This window comes from Eublepharis macularius, chromosome 13 (genome assembly GCF_028583425.1).
Source record: "Eublepharis macularius isolate TG4126 chromosome 13, MPM_Emac_v1.0, whole genome shotgun sequence".
Classification (NCBI taxonomy): Eukaryota; Metazoa; Chordata; class Lepidosauria; order Squamata; family Eublepharidae; genus Eublepharis; species Eublepharis macularius.
The window spans coordinates 73,086,985-73,107,771 of NC_072802.1; the positions used below are offsets into that span (position 1 = coordinate 73,086,985).

The following is a 20,787-nucleotide window of genomic DNA, read 5'->3' on the forward strand; positions in this document are numbered from 1 at the left end:
ACAGCTCGTAGATGTGGCTCCTGCTAATTAGCATCTGTCGAATCTCCAGAAGAGAGTGCCTTGCACACTGGCTCTTTGCTTCCTGCGGCCGTTTCTCTCTTCCCTTGTGACCTGGATGTAATGGAAGAGGCTTTGCTGCTCTCTCCTTGGCAGAGACCACTGGGGGGGGGGGATTGCCCTCGACAGGATCTGTGGCTCTCTGCTTTTAACTGAAGTGTTGCCGGTGTCAGCTTGGAGGGTGAGGGATGCTGCTGGCTCCACTGGCGTGTTCAGCAGCTAGCTTCATTTGGACCAGCTGTGCTGCCAGCAGGGTTCTGCCCTCTTGCTCTGGGCAAGCGACAGCAGAGGAGGCGTGAGAGCTGGGAGTGGTGAGCTCCCAGACGGCTTTCCTTCACAGGGGCTACGGTTCACACTTCTCTTCTTTAGATGTTCAGTAAGTGCTCATTCACCAATCTGGGAGAAGCCTGCCTGTTCAGGCGGGCGGGCTTGACCCCAGCAGGGTTGACAAGGCCGGCTAACCCCAACCGTTGGACCTGCCAGCCACACGCCTTCCACCTCCTCCGGGCTCCTTCTCAGCCACCCAGTCCCCATTACCCAGCCAGGCCTGATTAGTCTGTGAGGTAAGTTGCGGGCCTTGAGGGAAGATGTTCCGTGTCGCTTTCAGGGTCCCTGCTGCTAAGCAGACACTGGACTGGCCCGCCTGGGGAGGACCTGCACTTGTGGTGGGTCCAGGTGGGGAGGGCACCCCGTGCGAGGGCCCCAGGTGAAGGCTTCCTTTGGCTCCAGGCTCCTTTCCCGGGACTCTGCATCCAAGTCCTGCTGCTGCCCTGAGGTCGAGCTCCCCAGAGCTCATTATTTGCTGGCTGCTAGTTTGAAGCCAGCCTCCATTAAAAATTGGAGAACGTGCATTTCCATCACAAATTGCTAGAGTTCATACTTCTGTCCTTTAATATTTCTCCTAGTGTCTTTGCTTTGGAAAGCATGCAGCACTTTCAAATGTGACTTCCCCGAGGGGAGGAGGGCGGCGCGTTCTGTGTTGCAGTGAAGCAGTTGAGGTTCTCCCAGGTGCTGTTGTCATTTCAGGGAGTCCAGGCTTCCATTTGCACTGCTGTTAAAGAAGCCGAACAGCGATTTGGCACAACGCCCAAGTGGGTAGATCAGTCAGGGCTTGCAGCCCGATGCCTCCTCAAGCCCAGGAGCCATGTTTTGAGGCTTCGTTGCAAAGGTTTGGTCTTGTGGCTGAATTGCCAGAACACAGTCATGGCCATTGATGGATTTATGTGCTGCCTCCCCAGAGATCTGCTCAGCAACTCACAAGGTGCAGCTGTGCTGCCACTAGAGCAGAGATGTAAAATTTCTGGAAACGTTGAAGCCATGGGGAAGAACCATTGGGGGGGGGGGACACCAAAATTGGGGGGGGGGATTGAAATATATACATTCTTTTTTGTCGTTTAAAACCTAAACTAGTTCTGCTGCTTTAACAACATAAAATGCATCCTTTATAACTTACTTAGCATATAAAATTGCAACACTTGACATATTTATGGAATTTAAAAGTTATAAAGGCTTTAGTTTGCAAATATTTATTTATTTATTTAACAAAATTTATATCCTGCCTTTCTGCTTGTATAAGGGCCGTCACGGTAACTAACAAATTCAAACATACATACTAAAATCATATTATAAAACCATTAAAACCGACCACTACAAGTCCAGGTGCAGAAATGCATTTTGGATTTAAGAGCTGTATATGTCTACAGTGTGTGCCCACCTTGTCTTTAAAAGCATTTTACTCATTCTAAGAGAGAAAATATTTCACAGGGATTTCCCCCCCAGAACTCACCACGATTTCCAACTTCTCCCCATCAGAAAAATTGAAAAAAATGCCTGGGAGGGGCTCTTTTCCTTTCTGAATTTTTCTGTTTTTCCTGGGCCTGCCCATCTCTGCTCTGGAAGCTGCTGCTGTTGCCACCCCTGGAGAGAGGACGAAAGGGAGCAGGTGAGCTCTTCTGCCCTATGGCTGGCTTGACTCAGTTGCATCCTGGGCTCAGGCCTCTCTGGCCTCAGCTTCCTGGTCCACTGGTCTCCTTGGGAGCCAGAACTCAGCCTGCAGACTGCCGCTGGACCAGGGCTGGAGCACAGGAGCAGGCACCCAAGGGCTGAGGCCTTGTGGATTGGTGATCCAGTGGAACTCCCTTCCTTGCCCTTGGCTTGACTGGACGGAGGCAAAGCAGCCCTTGCTGCCCTGGGCCATTTCTGGAACTCCCCAGGGCAGATCTCAGGTGAGAAAAGTCTCGTCTGGCTCCACATCTGGTCTGTGGGCAGCTGACCTGGCCCCGTGTCCCCTCTCAGCGACCTCAGCACAAGCCCACTGCTCCTGCTGGGGGAGGGGGTGGCCTTTTGGGCTGGGCCGTGGGCTGATGCTTAGTTGCCCCAGATCTAGGGGGACAAAGGGAAGTTCAGGCGGAGGAGCCTCAAGTCCAGGCTCCTCAGAGGCGGCCTCTAGAACGGTTTGGGAGACGGTGCTGGGGCCTCCCTGAGTTCCCTCCTCTTCCCCAGGCCCTGTTTCTGCCCCCCCCCCCCGCTCCTCTTCCACGACTTTTGAGTCAGAGTCCAGAGTGGGGGGTCAGGAGAGGCTCTCAGCTGCCCTTACCAAAAGCAAGTCTGGAGGGAGGAAGAGGCTGCTTGTGACTCTAGTTAGGCGGGAAGTGTTTAGGCGTGTGCTGAGGATGTGGAGAGGCAGTGGCTGCAATCCAAAGGGCTGTGACCCTTCCTTGTTTATTCCCCGCTTACAAAATCCCATTTGAAATCAGCGTAATGTAAAACGGCACATAAAATCCTCTTGTGAAACTGACCCAACAGTGAACCACAGCAATAAATGGAGGAATCCTCAAAAACCTTTCGAAACAGTTTGAGCAGCTGTCGCGGAAGGCCGGCCAGTGCAGCACCTGCAGACCCGGCTTGAGGGCCTGACTGTTGCCTGGTTCTGTGATTCCTGGGGGAGAGGGAGCTCCCCGCGCTGGGACTGGGGTTCCATTGGGCCTGCCTCCCTTGGTGCTTGCCAACAGCCAGAGCACTCCACAGTGTTTCTCTTCCGTCTAAATGTTTGACTGGGGCCTCCCTCGTGAGCACGATGAGAAGTTTGAGAGCTGGTGATGTTTCAAGTACAGTCCAAAAAGTTCTGTGCTGCCTCTTGAGAAAGAGTGTTGAGGTAAGGCCTGCTTTAGTGGATGTGTATGCCTTTCCTCTAAAATGTGTGTGCGTCTATGCGTGTGTGTGTGTGAACTATTGATGAAATAGTTCCAGACCAGAAGTGCACACTTTCCCAGAATCCCCACAGGTCCTTTGCAAAGGGACCTCATGGGCTGCCCACCAGAGGGCACCGCAACACTGCACTTCCGTCCGAGCATACTTGCAAGGCGGCGGGACGTGGAGTGGCTGTGACCCAGACCAGCGGATGGTCGATCGGAGCGAGATAGCAAACGAGTCCTGTACTTGGGGGCTGCTGTAATATTGGGCCTAACTGGTTTCACATGTTTTCTCCTCTATTTCTGCTCCATAAAGTAATAGCTTAAAAACAGTGGGGGAAGTAAGTCAGACCGTCCACATACTTACCTAAACCGTCCATTGCTTGATTTCTCTCCCCTCACCCCACTGCACTTGCGAGTTTGGGATTAAAGAGAGTCCTGTGTCATTCTTGTGATTTTCTTTCTTTCTCTCCCCCCGCCTTCATTTAATTTGTGAATTGTGCTTAACACAGTGACTCCGTTGGAGAAAAAATAAATGCAGCTATGAGTTCTAGGGAAAGGCTGTCTCAGAGTATACTGTGTTATCTTCCCCTCCATCCTAAAAGTCTCAGAAGTTGCACTCTTCTGCCCTCCTGTTTCGAGAATTGTTGATCAACCAACATGGATTTTCCACGCGGTAGTTCCGTTTCCTGTTCCTTTTCTGTTTTCTTGGCAAGAAAATGGCTCTTGGAGAAGCAGTGGAGCCCAGCCGAAGCTGCTCTTGGCTTCAGCCTGGGGCGCGCGGGCTTTCCACAGCCTGGCTGTGCAGGTTGCAGAGAACGGAGCCGTGTTCTGACCGTTGTGGGCTGCACGTTACCTTGAAAGGGAGCTGGGGGCAGGCGGGGCTGCTGAGCCTGAGCCTGAGCCTGACTGAGGAGGCCCAGATCCAAAGCGTGCCTCTGCCGTGAGTCGTGAGAGCCAGCAGGGTGCAGTGGTTAGAATACAGGACTGGGATCTGGGAGCCCCACGTTCGAATCCCCGCTCTACCGTGGAAACACGCTGGGTGACCTTGGGCCAGTCACAGTCTCTCAGCCTAACCTACCGCACAGGGTTGTTGTGAGGACAAAACGGAGGAGAGGAGAATGCTGTAAGCCGACTTGGCCCCCAGTGAGGAGAAAGGGGACAGAAATGAAGCAAATGAAATACGTAGCGATAACGCCTGTGGGTGGTTTAGGCAGGCGGCTCTGTCTCAGCTCCCTGCCTGCAGTGGGGAGAGGCTCCTGCTGATCTTTCATCAGGTGGTGGTGGGGAGAGGCCTGCAGAGCAGGCTGCATGCCTGGAAGGGCTGTAAAAATGCTGCCGGGGTGGGTGGGAAGGTTGCACGATGGGGCTGGCTGCTCTGTGGTGTTTGCGGCATCTTGAAAGGGCAGCGCTGAGTCGGAATGGCCGTAACTGGGTCAGGCCACATCCCAGGGCCCGGTCAGTGCTTGGTGGGTCGTGCGGAAACCTTCCTCCCCCCCCCCCCCCGCATGCCTGGCCAGAGAGGTATCACAAAAAGAAGAATGGCCACTCCTGTGAAAGAGCAATCACAACAAGGAGGGGGGGGGAAACACACAGGAGACAAAGTACAAATATATACAATTTATAAGTGAAATTTTAAAGTCCAGTGTGCTAATAATTCATAAATCACTTTACAAAATGACAAAGGCAAAATTCATTGATATTAATTCTACAGACGACAGATGACAAATAGACAACAATATCCGGGTAAGGCAAGCAGGAGGGGCTCCGAACTACCCCCGAGGGGCCCAGGGGCTGCTCACGAGACTGATCTTTGACTTCCTTCCCAAGCCGCCTGTCTTCTTCCTCTTGGTTTACTGCAGCCTTATGAAGGTGGAAGAATTCTGTGCCGTGACAGGAAAATTGTCTCTCCAGACAGTCAGAGTTGTTAATACGCAGTGGCTGAGTACACATGAGAAGGGGTTACCTAGGCAGAAAATTAGTATAATTCTCCAGCAGATTGGAGTTGTCATTTTATGTTTTATGAATCAGTACTTCCTTGCCGTTTGAAGTGGGATATAATTGTTTTTAAAGGTAGGTCATTCACTGAGTGCTATGGCTCCTTGTAAATTCAGTCCAGTCAGGGTTGTTACAGCCCTCCTTTCACCTGTTGAGAGGAGACAAGAGGCGCTGTTCTACTCCTGGCTGGCTTTAGCAGCTGCGTTTCCGTCCTTGTGATCTCAGGTTCACTGACCTCTGCTAGCTGAGAGCACTGCTGAGGAAGAAGGGTCCCCCTGCCTGCCTCGTTCTCGGCTGGTCCAAGGCTGGGTACGGCTTGGGGGTGGGCAGGGTAGTGGGCTCACGTTTTGGGATCCAAAATCCTCCTCTCCCCTCTTTCGTGAACTTGTTCTGTGGCTTTAGGAAAGTCCAAGGGGTTAATTTCAAAACATGAACTGGAGTTTTAAAAACCTAGTTACGTTGAATCTTTTAAAATGATATCTGAACGTCATACAAATTAAGATACTAAAATCCACATTTATGCTCTCGGAAAACTTAATCTGTGACTCTAGCCCCTTTGTGCTTAAAAGAGTGAAAAATGCATGGTTTTGAGGGGAGGGCCAGCCCCCTCGCTGTGAGGCCGTCGTCGTCGCTCGTGCCTGGTGGCAGGGCAGTCTGGCAGCCCAGGGAGCTCGGCAGCTGCTGCTGCTGCTGTTGTAGCCTTCGGGCTCCGAGGGGAGGCTCCCTGGACTCACGTGTATGGAGCAGAACCCGGCGTTTCCCGGTGGCTTCCTTCGGCCGAGAGAAGTCTTGCTGCGCTGTGGGGCTCCTGGGGAGTTCCAAATAGATGCATGTGATTCAGCCCCCCACCCCGATTTTTTATTTTATTAATTAAATTTCTTCCAAAACATACATTAACATTAAAATTTACAAATTCTTTTAAATGTTATACATACTGTTATTAGGATTATGTCCATCTATAAACATAAACATACACATTACAATGCTTAATCCAGATTAAATTTTTTACAGATTTATTTTTTATTAAGTATGAGATTTGACATTAAATTATAAGATTGCTAGTTCTTCCTCCTCTCTCCTTAATGTTTCTGTTATTGTTCGGTATAATGTGTTGGATGACTATATATCATTTTTAGTTATAAAGTCAATAAACGGCATCCACTTCTTGTAAACATTTGTTTTAATGTTGCCAATTGAATATTGGGGACCATCTGTAATTTTTTCTATTATAAAATGGTCCCGGATTTTAGCAAACCCTTGGTCTATTGTTGGCGTTGTTTTTGCGTTCCACTTTGCAGTGACTGCAGTCTTTGCTGCAATTAAAAGACTCAAAGTAAGTTCTTGTTTGAATAGTGGGAGTTTTTTATTTTGCCGTAAGCCCAAAAAAATTAACTGTCGGTATGGAGGAATTGTATAATTAGTTATTCGGGACATGTAATCCAACACCTCCTTCCAGTAGTCGGCTGCCTTGCTGCATATCCACCAGCAGTGGACATATGTGGCGGTGATCCCCCTCCATCCTCTCCAGCACAGTGGAGAATAATGCATGTGATTTTTGAGACTGCACCGTGGCTGTGCATGTTCCTCAGAAAGCATAGGGATTTGCAAATTGGAAACCTGATTGAAATTGGCAGTTTGAATCCGTTCTGGTTGTTGGAACCTGTCGTTTACACGGCCATGACTAAAATTAGTCCACCGTGGGAAAATTGCCTCACTTCTCAGCCTGCCCTCAGTTGCTCTAAGATAATTGCAGCCTAATCCATTGTGTGGCTGTGAGAATGAGTCCCCTCGGGATTGCAAACAAGGAATCTGTGGCGATCCTGCCCAGGGGCATGGCTTGGTTCCCTGTCGCAGGGTCTGGTTCTTACTTGGCTACGTCCTTTTCTTCCTTGGTGGTGGAACGGTGAGGGTGTTGTTTTGCTAAAGGTGCCGCTCTTTCTCGGTCTCTGGTGGGAGGGGGATCGGGGCTGGCCTGAGCTGCCCTCCTCTGCTCCAGCTTTCCGGGGCACCTGTTCATTTCTGTTGTGCTAATCATCTGTCCTGTTTCTGTTTGCCACTCTCCATATGGTGATACATCTTTGCATGCAAGATATTTATAATTGGAAGCCTGGTCTCTCCTCCCCCCCCCCTTGTTGTTGTTGTTGTTGTCGTTGAGCCTAGTGAGTCACTGCTTTCTCTTCATATGTTTATAAATAAATATGAAAGATGTTGAGATGCGTGCAGGTGTGAGTCACTTGTTCCCTGCTGTGTGTGTAGCTGGACATGGACTTTGTCCGCAAAGCTTCAGTGTCCCTTCTGGAAGGGTGGAGAACTGGCTCCACCTCTTTGTGTCACATACTCATTCCTTGGAAATTACTTTCTTGTCCATCAGTCCATCAGTTCAGCTTCCATGTGACTGGTGACCTGATAGCTTGCACACCTTTGGCATGAGGTGGACAAGGGGAGTACTCTTCCCCAGCCCCCCCATCTCTCAGACACGGCTGGCTTGTCTCTGTTCCCTTTCTTCAGCTGTGGTATTAACATGCAGCAGTTGCATTGAAGGACATCTTGAGACCTTAAAATGCCCAAGTCTCCTGTTTGTGTTTGTGGCAACATATGGCCCCTCGGGCATCCTGAAGTGGCGGAGCAGCACCGTCTTTTGCTGTGGCACCAGTGGGGCAGTCTGGCCTTTCGCATGCTGGGCGAGGCCCTCAGGCTGTGGGGTTGCACTTGGGCTCTGGGGCATCAGAGGCTCGGGTTGCACATGAGATTCCTAATGCACCTTGTTGCGGATTCTACCTTGGGAAAAATAGCTTTAAGGTGCATAATGCACCTACGCAGCCTTGCAAGCTGCCTCGGGGGATGACTGCAGTTCCCACTGTGTTCGTAAGCGGAAGAGCCACAGTAGACATAAAACAGAACTGCATTTTGAACTAACTTCTCTGGGCCTTAAGTCTTTCTGCTTCCTGATGGCCAGAGAACTCTTTTGTGAGCGGCTGTTTTCTGTCTTCACACTTGGTCTACTGAAGCTGCAGACAGTTTTGGAGTTCCCTTCCATTAGGGAGGCTTCAGATAAAACTGCCTCTTCTCTGGGAGATCTTTTATGTTGGAATGGGTGGAAGAAGTCTGCTGGAAAGCCACATGGAGAGGCGCATGTTGCCTTATCTAGTACACATTAGGCTTCATTGTGGGCTCCTTGGCCCCCACCCCCACCCCCCGGTCGAAAACTGGCAGGGGCATTAAATTGCTGGCTAGGAAAAAATCCATTGTCTGGTTCACGTCACACCCTTGCCTAAATGTACACCAAGCACAAGCTTTTAATGCACCCTGGATTGTTCTGTGCAAATGGTCAGGAAGTGGAGCTAGCAGACGTTTCCGGGCTCACAAATTTTGGGTGTTCCTGGGAATGGAGCACTGACTGCAGCAGCCTTTTGAGATAATGCTTGGCTGCCATTTTATTTACTTACTCTAAAAATGTTTCCATCTTGCCTTTGTCCCCAAAGCTGTCTAATGGCATCTCTATCCTGCTTTTCACCCATAAAGTCCTCAAGGTGGTTTATACCATTTTAAAAATACATATTTTGTATTCCTTCTCCCAATAGCTTCTCTTTGAGTGACATGATTCTGCTTTGGTTCATCCTTTAAGAGACCTGTTAATCACTTCGGTTTTGATGGGTTGTGCTGCGGGGTGTTAATGAAGGCTTGAGTTTTGCAGAAGCTAAGAATTAAGTCATGAAAACTGGTATTTCGGCAGTGGCTTTCGGTAGTGCGATGGTGTAACCGTACATGGCCCCATAGCACAGGCTCCCCAGCTTTGCTTCCTTAACTGTTCACTCTGTCAGCATCTTCTTGAATGCAGCTGTCCTACAGAGTCGCATTTCTCTTTTCTGTGTGTGTGCGTGTTATGTGCCGTCAAATTGTCTTCAACCTATGGTGACCCTATGAAGGAAAGACCTCCCAAACATCCTATCATTAACAGACTTGCTCAAAGCCTGCAAACTGGAGGACGTGGCTTCTTTGATTGAGTCCAGCCATCTCGTTTTAGGTCTTCCTCTTTTCCTACTCCCTCCCACTTTTTCTGGCATTATTTTTCTAGCATTTCCAGAGAATCTTGTCTTCTCATGATGTGACCAAAGTACGATAGCCTCAGTTTTGTCACTTTAGCTTCTAGGGAGAATTCAGGCTTGATTTGATCTAGTACCCACTTATTTGTCTTTTTGGCCATCCCTGGTATCTGCAAAACACTCTTCCAGCACCACCTTTCCCGGGAATCCATTTTCTTCGCTGTCCAGCTTCCCCATCCATACATAGTAGTGGGGAATACCATCGTTTGGAGTATCTTGATCTTGGTTCCCAGAGAGACAGTTTTCTCTTTAAGGATCTTTTCTAACTCCCTCACAGCTGCTCTTCCAAGTCTCAGTCTTCTTCTGATTTCTGTCCTGAAGGTAAAATAGGATTCATTCACTGCCATGGGCTCAGTGGGAGAGCCTGAGGATGCGTGGAAAAATTGTTTGGGGTTGGGAAATCTGTGGGGGTGGGTGGGGGGAGGCGTCCTGCCCTCCTGTCATAGTCTGGATCTGAATGAGGCCCAGGCTTCCTTGCGGAAACCAGTGCTCCGCTGCTGGCCTCTGACTGGGAGCGGATCAGGGCCTCGATGGGGAGTCCTCCTGACTCAGCTGGTGGAAAAAACACGTGGTTGAGTTTGACCTGCTCAGTGTTGCGCCAATTGGCTGGGTGAAGGTGCTGGACACGGATGCAGAAAGCCAAGCACTCTTTGAACCTTATTCAAAGAACTTTTGAGGGTTGGCTTAAATATTAACTCGAACTGTCTCTCTCTCAGTTTACTAAAGAGATTTCAGACCAGCCGCTGTGCTGAGCCCTTAACCCTGCTGCTAGGGTAGCCAGTTCTGGTGTGAGAGATTCCTGGAGATTGGGGAGAGGCTCTTGGGGAGGCTTTGGGGCAGGAGCTCAGCAGGGTTGTGTTGCCAGAGCCCAGCCATTCCCTCCAGCGAACTCGTCTGTAGTCTGGTGAGAGGCTCTAATTCTGGGTCTCACCAGGGGCGTGGCAGCCCCACCCGCTGCTGACCCTGCTGCACCCTTTTTGTCCCGCTGCCGGGCCACAGGTGTCGCTTGGCTCCTTGTTCCTGCTGGTGGCTGCCTGAGCTGCATGCCAGGATTACGGGCCTAGGAGTTATGCTGGATCCAGCACTACTACTAGAAAAACAGCAAAAAATGCTTTTTACAACCTCTCTCTTGCCTGGAAGATGGCTTCTTATTTTGACGCAGCTGGCCTGGCCACTTGGAGCCATGCTACGGTAACATCAGGATTTGACTATTGTAATGCACTATACATTGGTCTCCCATCTAAGTTAACTAGAAGACTCCAGTTGGTGCAAAATGTTGCAGCGCGACTGTTATCAGGAGCGAGCAGGAGCATGAACATCACTCCCATCCTACAGTCACTCCATTGACTACCTATCAGTTACCGAGCTCAGTACAAGATATTGGTTATTACATACATGGCCTTGGCCCAGCATACTTGTGGGACCGCCTCCCTCCCTATGCTCCTCCACGGCAGCTTGGCTCTTCTGAACAGGGTCTCCTGCCGGTGCCAAGCTGCACATGGGCGAAACCAACAGCAGCTCGTATACGGGCTTTCTCTGTGGTGGCCCCTACCCTGTGGAACGACCTGCCTGAGGAGGTCAGGAGAGCCCCCACTCTCCTGGCTTTCTGCAAACGATGCAAGACTGAATGATTCAAAAAGGCTTTTTACTCAAATGGGGGGGGCAGTACTGTAGGGAGGGGGTCTCAAATGCTTCGCTAATGAGTTAGGGACCGTAGACCTCACCACTAGGTTGTCTTATGAACTATCCGTTGCTTTAAATATATACTCCTATGTACTACTTGTGCTTTAAGTTGTCTCATGTCAATCCTAGAAGTGATTATGTTCTGTTTCAGTATTTTGTTTTACTTTGTATTGGATTCTTGCTAACAGTATGTCTTTTTAAACTTGTATCTATTTACCCTATGGCATTGTTTATGGAAATGGCCTTGATACTGTATGGAAATGTACTTGATATGAATTGTACTAATCTCATACTGTGTAATCTGCCTTGAGACAGACTATAAATGACATAAATAAAGGATGGTGGGCCCGTGGGCAGTTGAGGCAGTGGGCTTGACTCCTGTTGCTTTCCTAAGCAGGGCTCCCAGGAGTTATGGGAGAGAGGAGCAGTTTGCAATGTCCCCTTCTGCCCACCTGTTTCCTCTTCGAGTCCTTTAGAAATGCTCAGGAGCTTGTTTCAGGCAGGTAGCCATGTTGGTTTGCAGCAGAACTGCAGGATTTGAGTCCGGTGGCACCGTAGAAACCCACAAGATTTTTCTTCCCATATCTGAAGAAGGGAGCTCTGACTCTGGAAACCGTGTTGGTCTCTAAGGTGCCACTGGGCTCAGGAGCTCGAACAGGCTGCCTGCCCATCCTGCCCCTTTCTTCCCGTCTCTTTCCGAGGCTCTCAGCCACACTCCGTCTCCATCAGGCCTGCTTTTGTTGATCATGATGATAACAGAGCCCTGCCCCTTGGCTGTTGCCCGCGGTGAAGGCTGGAAGGTGCATGAAGCTGAGCAGGCCTGGGGATGGCCAGTGCCTGAATTGGAGCCCTTTGGGGAATCCTGTGTCTGTTGCCTGGAGGTCCCTGGTGGAAGAAAGGGTGGTATGTAAGTGTAGTTAGTTAAAAAGGGAACTCCTTTGACTGAGCCTTCCTGCCTTCTGCTGGGATCGAGGGTAGCCTGCAGTTATGGAAAGGCCTTAGCAGAGAATGCATTTCCAAGTATCCTCAGTGGCTTAGTGCTGGAGACTGATATCAGGTCATTGAAGTAATTTTTAACGTCTTCAATCTGCAGGGTGGGTGGGGGGCGGTAGGGGCAGCACTGTGTCCTGTTTGACGCAGGAGGAGGCAGCGCCTTCCGAGCACCTGTTCTGCTGGGATGAAGCTCAGCACAGGCTGGTGGTCTATTTTTAAACCAAGCCAACTGGCTCAACTGAAGTAATCTTTCTAATAAACACAAGCCGTGATCATTGTGGAATGTGTGATTTCTGTAGCCTTACAAGGAAAAGCTGAGGAGGCCTCGAACTTCTCAGAGACTTGGAGTAATGGAAGTAAATAAATGGGCCCGATTAAGGCCATGCTGGAGTGCCGCCTCTCCCTTGGCCAAGATTCCAGCCCCAAATCAGGTTGCTGCTGAAATGTGTCCTGGCGCACACTTCCCCACTGCAAGTAAAGCAGCAGGTCAGTGTCTCAGCAAGGAAAATGATTTGCCCCCTGCGGTCGTCTGCAGTCAGCCCTTCTCGTCCGCTCTTCATTCTTTCTTTTGCTCTCTGTGGCCCCCCAGTCCAGGCTGCTTTGGAATTAATTGGTGTCAGACTGGTCTGATCGCCACTGGTGAGTCTGATTTGCAAGTGACCTGCGGTATACAGGAAGAGACTTAATTCTTCAGTTTTCTTGTTTGGGCCACTGTGACGTCACAAATAAGGCAAGCAAATAAAACAGTTGTGTGCCATGTTACTCACATCGCTATTCCAGGTTATGCCCGGCATGTTGGTTTGTCGTTTAATGCATCTCCCCAACCTTTATAAAGGTCATTGTGGTGCAAAACCAGAGACTTGAAACTGGGAAGATAAATATGGATCTGGTGGGGATGCTGTGCTCTTTCAGGTAGGTTCCGGTCATTGCCACAGAGTGCCCCCCCCCCAAGAAGCGAAGTGTCCAAGAACCTGAAAACGTTCACATTTTAACATGCACGTGTGGGTCTGCGTGGCATTGCTGTGCAGAGATGGGCAAAGCAGTGCGTGAACCACTCCTTGCCCAAGTGAGCTGCGTTTGTGAGAGTGGTTCTCTAAAGCAGCAGTCAGGATATGGCCACCACACCACCTCAAGTGAGCAGCGCTCACCAGGCTGAGGCATCTCCAGGCTGGAGCATCGTGATCGCTTGGTTTCTTATATGAAGCACCAATAGGCTCTTCCTTCAGTCGCTCTCTGTTTCCAAGATCGTAAATTCAGCTTCTCTTCTGTCTTTTATTTAGCATTAGTACAGTTCATTTGAATCACCGTGCAGGAGACATTCGAAGATAGTCTTGAAGCATCTTGGGTGGAAATTATCTAAGCCTGAGAGCAAATAAGAAGAAACCTTGTACAACTTTAGTGCAAGAAACCTGATAATAATCACCTGCCCTCCTTGGAAAACTCCGTTTTTCCAGGAGGGTTTCACATGCTGTGCTTGGTGTTGCTCTCCTCTGACCTGCTGTCTGAGCTCCCACAAAATTGACTTCTTGAAACACGAGACAGTGCAGGGCAGTTTTTGGAACAGTAACATCTATGGATTGGTTTCTCCTAAAACACCACTGGTTGGTGGAATTAGTTTCCCCAGATGCTGGCTGTAATGATTAGCTCTGTGCCTGTGGCACACGTAGGGTTGTTGCACCAATATAGATAAAAGCACATGACAATAATCAATACTAAGCAATACTAGGCCATGTACTTGTATTCTAAATGAACTTTCAAACTTTGCATGAACCATCTGTGTGTGTTTTTTTCAGAGTGTTAGGAAATTCTAACAGGTATGCTTTAATCTTTTGACAGTCAATTAAAATAGTGGAATCTAGATTAATGTTCCTCTATCAGAGATTCAACCAATAGTGATCTCTTAACTCTTTCTGACATTTCTCAGAGATTTATAGTTTTGTTTTGCAAGTTAAGTATAACGTCCTTTTTTACTCATTGGAAAGTTACACAGTAGAAATTATGAATATTCAGTGAAGCATCAAACAATTATTGTTTGTTTGTGCTATCACATGAAAAGTATCTTAGATATTTGCATATGATAACTTATAAAAATGCAAATTCAGATAGAGTGTCAGAGCTCTGATAGAAGAAATCTCTTGAGAAAATTTAGGTGAGAATTTATCTTTACCTATGCATTTCATAGAAACGTTGATCATGTTAAACTTAGAATTAATTAAGAAATGTTAGCAAACTTATTTCTTATTGCCTTTCTGTGTTCTGTTTTTATAGGATTTATATTAATAACCATTTATATTTTAATTACTTGCTTCATTAAAAAAACTAGGGTGTAATTTCAATAATGTGAAATAAACTCTAGACAGGTGCCTGTGTGCTTGATAAGGAGCTGCAAAGCAGTATCGAATCCTATATCAAATAAATGTAGTGATAAACAGGGAGTTCAAAGAACGTAGCTGTTTGACAGGTCTAAGAACTAATTGCTGAAATCTTTTCAAGAGAAAGATAAATCTTTCTCTTGGCTAGTGGAAGCTTGGTTCAGACACAGGCAAGAGAGCCCGTCACAGGGAGCTCCTGGGCGTTGATGTGAATGCAGCCGCTGGCGCCTCTGTGGTCCTCCTGGGGTCAGTGGAGCCGTGGCACCAGAGTCACAGAATGTGGCTGTTGCCAGGATGTGGCTATTGCCTGATCATGGTCCCTGCTGCTGTCGCCTTGGTAGACATCTCTGGAGGGAGATGTTTGGAGAAATGGCTAGTGCTTCCTGAAGTTGTAGACAAAATATTTCAGGCGTCTAGCCTCCCATTTCTGGGTCTCTACGTTGGTTACAGTTTATAAACAGTGTAGTGTACAGGGTGCCACAAATCCACTTACCCGGCCACTCACATGGATTTCCTCACCCCGCCTGTGGAGACTGCCCCTGCCCTTCCCGTCCCGGACAAAGATTCCTCCCCCAAGTCCTTTGTGGACTGCAGAGGACTCAGGGCAGAAGGTGGCTCCTATCCTTCCCTGAGCTCTTGCAGATTGTCCAGATGGCATCTCTTGACTCCTGCCATCTGCAACAGCAAAGAAAGCATCCCTTTCCACTCCCAAATGGCCTAGAATTTGGAAAACAAGCAGGGGGACGTCTCTTCAGGTCTGCTGAGGAGGATTGTGGGAGCCACTAGTGATGGCTGGCTCTTAAGGGCTTGGGGCCCCTGGTAATTTTTTCATATGGTCCGTTCCAGTGAGTGGTCTTAACCTGGTGCATAATGCCCTGCGCACCAGTCCCGTGCCTGTTCTGGGCTGCCTCTGGCCCTGCAGGCGTGCCTCCTTTTGGCTTCTGACATGGTTACACTTTTTCACCCTGTCCCCTTTGCACCCTTTCAAGTAGTTAATTTCTACATCTATAAGACTCAAATTATTTAAAAGTCTCGTGTAACATATTTGCTTTATTTGTTCCTGTGATTAGAGAAAAATGAAGTGATAACTTAGCATTTAAATATAAACACACGCCTGGAATGAAGTGATTTGCAGGGGGAATATCACATTATTTTGCAGAAGAAAACTGCTATTTTTGTTCTTTCTACAAGTACCTATTTCCTGTTGAACAGTTTTTTTTAATGTTCCCGTTTCATTGTTGTACACGTTTCACTTAGAGATGATAAAGAATTTTCTGCTGCCCGTTTCTATGCAATGTTGACATTTTTCGTCATCTGAGCTACAGTATCTTGTGAAGCTTCCAAGCTGTTCCCATATAAAATATTGGGTCATTTTAAAAGGGAGAAATGTTCCCGCTGTCTGTGGCAACAAGTTGAACCCCAGTGGTTTCTTAGGGTTCCCTAGTTTGGCTGCAGTCGCTTTCAGATCATTACTCTATAAAGAAAATCGTGGCCGTGACGGCTGCCCCAGATGTCTCCCTGTGCTGAAAAGTGTGTTACTTTCCTAGTAGTTGCTTACTTACAGCTTTAGTATGTCCCCACTTGTTCTCTTGAGGAAAAAAGGGCTCCTTCCAAGAATGCTTTAGAAATGTCAGTTGAGGAGATTGCAAATAAATTGTGAGCACAACACATTTACAGCTTGTGTAAACTTTGTTTTGCCCCTCCGTAATGAAAGTTTTGGATGTTTCTAAAACATGATAGAAATATTTTGATGGCATTTTTTTTAAACGAGAGCACAAAACAAAATAGCCTTATCTCTGTATTGCCCCTCTTGATCCCCGAAGATAGGTTGATGCAGACCGACTGGTTGTGCCATAGACCCATCCCATTTGCCCTTGCGTTCAGTTGGACCAACCCTTGCTCAGGGAGAGAAATTACTCCAAATGGAAAGTCCAAGAGAGATGTACACAGAGAGTTAATGATTGCTCAAGGAAATGTTTGCAGTGTGACATCTGTGTTGTAAACCAACAAAACACTGGAGTGCAGATACCAGACTAGTCACCTAGTGAACAAAAGATGGTAATTAAATTTAAGACTCCCAAGGGACCTTGGCTGGATTTGACCTTTTGACTGAGAGCCGTTGGCTCCCCCCTCCCCCAAACTCTCTGCCTCAGCTATTAGCAGGAGCCATTCTTGACTATTGAGAGCTCCTGGAATTTGCCCTCCGTGAGCCCCGTTCTCTCTGACAGCCAGAGTGCTCGCAGCAAGAGGGTTCTCCTTTGAAGGCCCACGTTACTGGGACAACCAGGTAGCAAGTGGCCAGGTGAGCCATTGCAAGAGGCCTCCCTTGCTGCCACAGCCAATCACCAGCAAGGGCTGTACCTGGTTCCCTCTTCCGAAGGCCAGCTGTTCCCCAGAGTCCTTTGCAACACACAAGGATTCCTTGGCAGACAAATCCAAAATCCTTCATAGTGGGTTGATTCACTTCCGGCAGCCTAGGTTGTTTCTGCCTGTAAATGATGTAACAGTGTGACCTTGACTAACCTTGGTCGACTTGCGTTTTGTCATTAAAAATCCTGAGTTGGCTTAGACATTTTGGGTGAAATTTCTAGGAGAGCGGGTGCCAGCTGTGTGTGTGTTGTGGACGGCGGGGGGGGGGGAGTGTGAAAGCACCCGCAGTGCCCAGTGGGCAAGGAGGGCAGTATTTGCCAAGCAGCTCTGATGGACAGTTTTTCAAAGCCTCTGGCGGCTGTTACCCCAAACAAGACACCAGGAGCGTCTCTCATGTTTGCAGGCAAGGGTTACGAAATCGCCCCATTCCACGTGACCGATATGCAAACTGTGAATCATTCCAAGAGATCTGCTCAAGTCTGCCTGCCCAGTCACCAGGCTGATGCTGTTCCCTAGGTTGCCATGACGACTTTGCCTGTACTATAATCAAGCCCAGCCCAGCCTCTTCCTTGGAAAGACCTCTGCGGCTGGCTGTTTCACCTACCTCATTGTTTTCCTTCCTGTAGGCGAGCAGAAGGGGACAGAGGTGGAGGGGGAGCAGCACATTACATGCTGGGCCCTGTGCGGCGCCTCCTCGGGCAAGCGCCTCCGCGAGTGGCCCCTCTGCTTCTTTCTAATGCCCAGGTGGGTTTGCCTGTGCAGTGGCGGCCAGCATCTTGGGAGGGTGCCTGCGAGCAGCAGCCAGGCAGAGCGGAACTGACTGTGCAGCGCCCTGAGGAGCTCTTTCTGTTCGCTCCCCTGCAATTGCTAACAGTCTCCCTTTGCAATATTCCTCTCCTGCAAAGCCCCCCCCCCAGCCCCCTCCCCCAGGCCATTCAGAAGAATTTTTGGCTGCAACTCTACAGCAAGCCCAGTCTTGAAGGCAGCTGACTTCACCTCCTTTTCCTGGACTCTTTCTCTGGATTTATGTGGCTCCGGAAATGAAGGATGTAGTGATGAAGCTGAGGATTAAAAGCGACCTGCAGTGACCGGCCGGTGACACCTGGCATTGCCGGATTGCATCTCTCTCTGGAGGTCTTGATGGCACAGCAAGCAAATGGGCCGTAGGAGAGCTTTGGAGCGTGGTTCCCTGTGCTGCTGCCTCAGAAGCCCCGCTGGCTCAGCCGGAGAAAAGGGGGAGTTTCTGTGGTGCCAAGTTCTCACTTCCTTGCTGAGGATGTGTTTGAACAAGCAAGAGGCAGAATGTCCCTCTGCTTAGGAAACAAAACTACTGATCTCTCTTTTTTATGTCAGATGTATTTTTATAGGGCAAATTTGGCTAATTGGTAAGTCGGCAAGTGTGCAAGAAAATACTTGACTGATTATTTTTGTGTACTTCTGAAAATGCCAGCCTCCCCCTTCCCCCCCTTCCCCCACCACAGTGTCTCTAGACCCGAAGAATGTCAAAGATGTTTGTTGGTCTCGCGCAGCTCTGGTTTCCTCTGGGTTAGCGGGGGGCCGTGAAGTTCTCGGTCTCCTCTGCACCCCTTCCGAGACCCTGTTGTGTGTGTCCAGCCGCTATGGATTACCTCGGGGACAAGCTGGCCGTGGCCCAGACGCACATGACCCACTGGGCGGGCTCGGTGCGAAGGTCCTTGCAGGAGGCCCTGAACTTGGTCACCACTGCAGTTGCCCACGAGCGGACCACTGGGGAGGGGGCGAGCAGAGCCCCCCTCAAGCGCACCTCCTCGTTCAGGCACTTTGCGTCCCGGAGCAGAGAGTCCTTCCGGAGGTTTTCAGTGCGGAGTCAGCAAAGGCTTTCTTCACTGAGGAAGAGGCAAGCCAGCGCGGAGCAGCCTGACCTCGTAAGCATCCTTCTGCCTGCCCAAGGGCTGGGGAGGAATGATGTGAAGGGGGGAGCCGGGGTCGGTCTCCCTGACGCGCTCCGTGCCTGCAGTGCCGCTGCATCGGTGTGTGTGCTGGTGTCCAGCCGGTTGCCGGGAGGAAAACAGCCCTTGAGGTCTGACTAGTCCCCTCTCCCCCTCCAATGCCACGGGCGTTTCTAGCTTCCCCGTCCCAAAGGTTCCAGAGCACAGCAGCAGGGCTAGTCCAGGCAGCAGCCCCGCTGACAGAGAGTGGGGATATTCAGGTGGGGGCGTGAGGCCAAGGAGGAGCTGAGTGCCTGGGGGTTATTTCCAAAGTGAGAAGTTTAGGGCTGCACTGAAGTTTCAGCTCCCTCTGCTTTCTCCTTGAGTCCAAATCCTTTGCCGTTCTTTCAGTAAGAGAGCAGGGGGCTCTGCGTGTGCACGAGGGCTCTCCAGGGTTGTATTGTCCAGTGCTGAGAATCCTGGCATGGGGCTGAGCCTGGGCAAGTCACAACTTTTCAACCCAGAGTCCCAGAAGGAGCCTCAGTGTAAACTGAGATTAAGCACCCTCCACTGGCCTTCACTGGGGAGGGAGTATATCACAAAGCACAGAGGAATCCGCACTTGCTGTGAATCCTCCCCATTGAGACCCAGGGCAGTTGCATGCTTGTGGGCTTGCTGGAATGAGTTCAGAGCGAAAAGGCCCTGTAGAAAAACAAGGTTAGCTGCTCATCCAGGAGGTGCCGCTCCCAACTTTGGGCTCAGCCAAGCCCTTGAAATGGACTTGTGTGTCTGTGTGTCTGTGTGTGTCTTTAGCAAGAGTGCCTTGTGCGGAGAGTTCCTGTTCCAAGGGAAATTCCTGGCTGGATGCAGAAAGGTGTGGGGAGGAGGACAGAGAGGGCTGGTTAAGGCTGGGGCTGTGTGTAGGCTGCACTTGTGCACCTGTCGGATTTGATACTGGGTAGGGAACGTGCCAGCTCCAGAGTCTCAGTTGTCCATCTGCAATTGTTACAAAGCAAGTTTCTAGTTCTGATGCAGAAATAAGCATGAGCCCTGGTGGGATCTTAGCAGCTGGGCAGATTTTCTAGTGATCCACTAGTGACTTCTTCATAGCTTCCCAGGTCTGTTGAAAGCCAAATCAATTGTACAAAACACGCGAAGATACTCAAATTTGATTTATTGGCATGATTTAATAATCTTCCAGGGGCTCTTCTGGGTTCAGAATATGCACGTAACCTTAGTCAAGGCCCTTGACTGGAGTGGAATAGCAAAGAGTCCAGTAGCACCTTTAAGACTAACCAGCTTTATTGTAACAAAGAGTCCAGTAGCACCTTTAAGACTAACCAACTTTATTGTAGCATAAGCTTTGGAGAGCCACAGCTCTCTTTGTCAGATGATTGGAGTGCACAGCATCCTGCGAATGGTGTTGAAATCTGTTTGGGCGTGTGGCTTTGCTGTTGCCATGAGAGCCTGACCTGGCTCCCCATGACCAGTGCCCTGTTAAAGCAGCATGCACATGGTCTGTGAGATGGGGGGGTTGGTTGCATGTTTGCCTACATATGCCAGATGAAGGGGCGGCAAACTTCTGCTGTTGCAAACGAGTAAGGAGACCTTTCCCCAGGGATTGCTGAGTGTGCGGCATCCTTGGGTGGTCTGATGCCCAGTGTTGACGTTGAGTATTTCGGAACCTCCTCTGCACAGCCTCTGTTCCCTCGTAATGCGCCTTTTCCATATTGACAGGTCTGAGGTTGTAACACTTCTGTTGCATCATTGCACCTCTTTTTGAAAATATCTTCCAGCAGTTAAAAACCACGGTGCACATGAGCAGCACTGTGGGAGCCTGTGGCCTCTCTGTGCAAAATGCAAAAAAAAGCCTAGAGCACAGTAGGTGGGTCTCGGCATGGACTTCATGAGAAAGTGGGTGCTGTGTGTGTTCAAAAAGAGCTGCGTGTGGTGTGCTCCAGCAGGGTTTCAGGGAGAACAGAATATTCCTTCCTGCGTCCCAAAGGCATGCATAAGGAACAGTTGGAGCACCCGGTGTGGCAACAGGGCCCCTGAAGTCATGCTGTGATTTAATCCATAAATGCAGGCCTAGGTTTACCTGGAGGGCAACGCC

General features: G+C 49.4%; 1 protein-coding gene across 4 annotated transcripts in view; it reads left to right on the forward strand.

The window, feature by feature from the left end:
* KIAA1671 (KIAA1671 ortholog) overlaps positions 1–20,787 on the forward strand; it is an 83,102-nt gene that overhangs the window by 38,896 nt on the left and 23,419 nt on the right. Inside the window, exon 1 of one of the 4 annotated variants that reach the window (XM_054996043.1) lies at positions 17,362–18,671. The exons of the other annotated variants lie outside the window; for them this stretch is intronic. Coding sequence (XP_054852018.1) covers positions 18,387–18,671 — 285 coding nt within the window. The 5' untranslated portion in view covers positions 17,362–18,386. Of the gene's footprint in view, positions 1–17,361; positions 18,672–20,787 lie in introns of those variants that run through there. 4 annotated transcript variants of the gene reach the window in all.